The sequence below is a fragment of the Priapulus caudatus genome, unplaced genomic scaffold (genome assembly GCF_000485595.1).
Source record: "Priapulus caudatus unplaced genomic scaffold, Priapulus_caudatus-5.0.1 Scaffold113, whole genome shotgun sequence".
Lineage (NCBI taxonomy): Eukaryota > Metazoa > Priapulida > Priapulimorpha > Priapulimorphida > Priapulidae > Priapulus > Priapulus caudatus.
Genome location: NW_014577174.1, coordinates 234,611 through 239,635, shown reverse-complemented (window position 1 = coordinate 239,635; position 5,025 = coordinate 234,611). Strand labels below are relative to the sequence as shown.

Here is a 5,025-nt window from a genome sequence, read left to right as displayed (position 1 = left end):
GATGATGATGATCATCATTCATCATCATCATCATCATCATTATCATCATCATCATCATCATCATCATCATCATCTTCTTCTTCTTCTTCTTCATCATCATCATCATCATCACCACCACCATCATCATCATCAACCAACATGCGGCATCATCAGCAAAATATAATCAACAGTATCATACTTATAATAATTACGATATAATCAACACAGCATCATTAAAAACGCGACTGTTACAATAGTATAAACAAATTATTAACAAAACACAGCATCACCAACACAACGTTATTCTACGATTATACATTAGACACTCGCTTTTATTTTTCTCAAAAATCTAGGTGGACGGCTGCCTCACGCCTTCCTGATTCTACTACCATTGCTAATGGCATGAGCATGCGTGTAATATACACACACACACGTTTACAGTAGCATACATAATATGTCCATGCAAATAGTTGTTGATCTTGAAGATAAGGTCAACTAATCATTTGCCTTAACTGTTCCTACGCGATGTGTAGATGCATGGGTGTGCAAAGCCACACGGTCAGTTTAGCGGCAATGACCTTGATGCGCGTTCGAACTACAGTGATTGGTACAGGTTTACGTTGCAGCCGCGCATGCGCAGTATGTTTGCGCGGATGGCTTCTGTGGTCCCAGCACATATCTCTCACGCGGGACCCGCAGACGCACTCAGTGACCAACCGACAGCCGACCGAGTGACATCTATATACATACCCGTACAGGTAAGAAAGGTAGATATAGGGACATTATAGTTAATGGTTTTGTACTATCATATAGAGACATGCTACGGTTCCCGTGAGTGAATAGAGAGCAAATATTTTGGTAACTGTCTATTGGGGTGGGGGTGATAAGGTATGCATAGTTTGGTTTCCAGATACGGTGGCGATACGTAAACGAGTACTAAATACTGTTAGTTTTGTTCGTTCTGCCGAGAGCATAGACATGACTACAATAAAGGGTTTCCTATGAAACTATACTGGTAAAATTCATGTAACGCGAGTCCGACAGAAACCTCTATTAAATACTAGCGCGTCGCGTTGTCTCATCTTGGTTAGACAAACTGTTTACAGGGCTGACGCATTTAAACGCGCTAACCTATTTAATTGTCTCGGAGCTCAATATTGGTGTGAGTTTCACCAACCGATAACCAACAATTATATAACTGTCCAACAATCTTATTGCGCGGTATATATCGGATAAAAAGCTAGTGCTGCATTGCTCTTACCTTGGAAAACGCGTTCTTATTTCATTTGTGTTTCGAACAAAGAAAGCGCGATATCTTTATATATATACTTTATTTTTTACTTTTTTTTATTATTCTTTATATGTGTAAATATTACATCATTCCGTCCGTGCAAGGGCAATCAAGCAGCATCGCAGCTAGAGGTGCCGGAGTATGAGCGTGAACGGTGATACTCGTCACATAACAGGATCCGACTCAAAAATGGGCATGGACGAGAGCAGAACGACATTCACCGGCCTGGTGAGTTAATTCTCACGCGCTGATGTACAGAAATGTTTCACACCTCGCCAGCGTCAAAACGTTTGGTAGAACCTCTTATTTCCACGCCGTAATACTACTCGCTTCATTGTGATTCTTACCATTTATTTTGAAAATTGTTGATTGAATTGTACGCGAAGATTCGTAAACCACCAATAGCTCGTAAAATCTGCATCGGTCGTGTCGTTTTCACAGGCTATCGTGGCGGCGGTGGCCTTAGTTGCTATTGTATTGGCAGCAGTTGCTTTATCACGTAACCCAACCACCAACATTAGCCTCGGCGAAAGTTCCAGCCAAGATCAAGGTGAGCTTTTCGCTAGAAGGAATAAACCGACTTTGCTGTCAATTCCCAAAATATATTATCAGTATGATAACTGAATCTAATCGATTGCGTTAGAAAATAATCAATATATTAATCGGATCGATCGTGTTTCTAATATTCAGCTGGCATGTCAAGCGCGCTGACAGGCACATCGGGACTTAAGAAAAAATGGCTGTTCGCCATCGGTCACGACTATTCACCATTCGAATACGTGTAAGTTCACATTAGTCGGCACAACTCAGTCGATTCCGCATCTTCATTTAACCTCGACTGCATTACCCACGTACCTAACGTACCATCTTAAGATACAATATTAGTCGATTATTATCTTAAGATGGTAATCTTTTCGGCGTTGCATCTGTGAAACTAAGGTTGCCCAGATCAGGGTGGTTCACCTCAATAACAATGAAAATTTGCTATGAAGAAGCTAGTCAATACCGCGCGGTGTATTCGAGACTAGAGGTAATTTCCAAACGGTAACGTCTTGTTCTCGCGATTATTTCAGCAACGAGCAGGGATACACTGATGGGTTCAACAAAGACCTTATCAGCGCAGGTATTCACTTCTAATTTCGACATGGAATATCAAGGAAATACGAAGCGTATAAAATGAGAACATGCATATACCTTCTCGTGAAGCGATTTTCGCAGTGTTTGACATGGTGTATTTTTTACGTCGCTGCAGTGTGCCAGCAAGCTGGAATGCAATGTTCTACAGTCTACTTGGAGTACCCGCAATGCTGGAATGGCATTCCTGGGAAACACCCCGTTCCCGGGCCTGGTACGTTATTATAGCAACAATCCCTCACGAATTATTGCGACAACGTCGGGTGCTTACATAGCCCCACACGATTTCTTCATCTACAGCCGGATGAGGATTTGCAAACACGCAGCAACTGTGTGGTTCCGTATGTGGCAGCGTAACGGACGCTGGCAATGGATGTCAGCGCGTTCCACGAAGTTCCACGTTCATATCGGATAATCGGAGTAGTTATAGATGTTTAGACCTTGCACCTATGTATTCTTAAAACATTCCGACATTATGTTCGACATTATTCGAACATTATGTTGTTCCGACGAAATTAGCTACTCTATAAAATGACGGAACAGCCCAATTTTGGTGTGTACACAACCAAAACCGTTACACCGTCTGTACCGTATGAAGCCGAGCCATCCCGCGAGAACCGTACGGGGTTTTCTAGGTATGTCGAGTGAAAGTGTCCACGTACGTGATCGCGAACACATAATGAATAATCGAGTCTGCGTTGCAGCGTTGATGGATAACTGGGTGGACGCGTGCACGGGATGGTACGTGTCACAGGAGAGACTCAACAGCATAGCCTACTCGACAGCATTCATGAAGAGTATTGAGGCAAACTTCCTCGTCAAGAAGAGCGACAACAGCTTCAACCCGAACGACCTCCGCGGCAGAACCGTCGGTCAGTTCACGAAGACCAGCGCCATGTTTGCACGCGAGGCATCCCCTAAAACCGAGATTCCACGATTTCACAACATTAGCGGCTAAATTTTGTGGTTCGGTTTATGGTGAATGCCAAATAAGGCTGCTTTTAGACAAACTTTGACGGTTGGCAGCAATCTTGATGCCCATTTTTCTTCGGCAGGTTTTCTAGACGGCTGGGTTAACGATGAAAAGTGTTTGCTACGACAGAATAACATCGCGAACAATGATCTGGCGGTGGCCCAAGTAAAACATTACACGCACTCAGGGGAGTCTTACAAAGCCCTCGACAACAACGAGGTACGCACTATACACTGCGTGCGTGTGCGCTTGTGCGCGCGTGAGTCCGTGCGAGCCCGTGTGCCCGTGTGCGCTCCGTACGCGCGTGTACAGCAGTAGGCGCATATTTCAGTCTGTTCGCTTGTATTTCTGTGCGTACCCGGCTACCATAGGTTTTGTTCGCTTGTATTTCTGTGCGTACCCGGCTACCATAGGTTACTTTATTATGTTTGAGCGGAACCGCAGTAGTTGGCTGTAGGGATGTCACAATTAACAGTTCTGTGTGTCACTGTATAGATTGCGGGACTCTTCCATTCCCTTGACGCGACCGTCGATCTGAACAAGTACAAATGGGTCGGAGCGCGCTACTCGTGCATGATCAAAGGTCTCTCCATGATGACAAAGAAGGACAGCTTACTCGCACAGTGGTGGGACCCGGCGTTCAACATGGTGAAGGAGAAAGGCATCTACAACCAAATATGCAAAGAGGCGCCGAAAAAGCACGGTCAGTATTCGTCTTTTTTGTCAGTTTCGGCTCCAATCGTAGAGCGTATCGGGGGCTCTGTAACTGTGTTGCTTTGGTCTCTGTAACAGTGTTTGCGGGGCAGGCTCATATATGGAAATCCGAGGGGCAACCCTGAAGGACATTTGCGAAATTATATACTACTGGCAACATTTTAGTAGTTTAATGACGTGTTATTTTTGGAGAAGAGAGAACACTACGATACGGTACACACACACTACTATAACTATTTCTCATGTTTTGTTTTTTTCAGCTGGGAATGAAGTGGACATTGAGTTGGACTGTTTGGATTAAAGCTGCCACGCACAGTGCCATCTGGCGGCGAGCGTACAAGATTAGCAGCAATTGATTTAACGATTGATAATAATTTTCCTTGGCTATGCCAACGGGATGTGTGGATAATTAACCTATATTAGATTTACGGTTAAAAGACTGCATCAAAGTATTTATTAAAGCTAGAAATTGTGAGCTAGGAGCTGTGAAGCTAACGTGATAAATTATGACAGATAGATTGTAGAGGATATTCGACTGCAAGGTGCCTGTAGCGCACGAACCCTAGCTGGCAATGCCACGCCGTATGTTTCAACGTGTACATTAAAAAAATAATATGAGTAAAATACAGGTTGAAAATGCATCGCGTACAATTTAACAGTCAAATATTTGTGCATATTTTGTAAACGATTTATTTAATAAAGCAATCGTCTGTCACCGACAATTCTTTTTTGTTGTCATCAACAGAACGCATCAACGCAACACCCGCAACATCGTCGTCACAACACCAACACTGCAACCTAACAACCCCATCTTCACACCATCGTCATCATACCACAGACCAAATCATCGTGTACGTAAGGATCAAAATTCGGCTAACGCTCCATTAGGAGTGTTCCCAACTTTGATATCATTAATGATTAATGATTAATGATT

General features: G+C 43.5%; 1 protein-coding gene across 3 annotated transcripts; it reads left to right on the top strand.

Moving 5' to 3' along the window:
* The first annotated feature begins 678 nt into the window (after positions 1-678).
* LOC106805426 (histidine-binding periplasmic protein-like) lies at positions 679-4,813 on the top strand. 3 transcript variants are annotated; one of them, XM_014807004.1, is made up of 10 exons: positions 679-737; positions 1,375-1,498; positions 1,712-1,820; positions 1,961-2,051; positions 2,344-2,393; positions 2,523-2,618; positions 3,109-3,276; positions 3,460-3,596; positions 3,873-4,080; positions 4,352-4,813. In XM_014807004.1, exons 2-10 carry the CDS (start codon positions 1,412-1,414, stop codon positions 4,390-4,392), a joined length of 987 nt encoding a protein of 328 aa, XP_014662490.1. In that variant the 5' UTR covers positions 679-737; positions 1,375-1,411; the 3' UTR covers positions 4,393-4,813. The 3 variants fall into 3 exon arrangements, with proteins under 3 accessions (XP_014662490.1, XP_014662492.1, XP_014662491.1); XM_014807006.1 differs by having other exon boundaries at positions 681-737; positions 1,385-1,498; XM_014807005.1 differs by having other exon boundaries at positions 682-746.
* Positions 4,814-5,025: the final 212 nt, after the last annotated feature.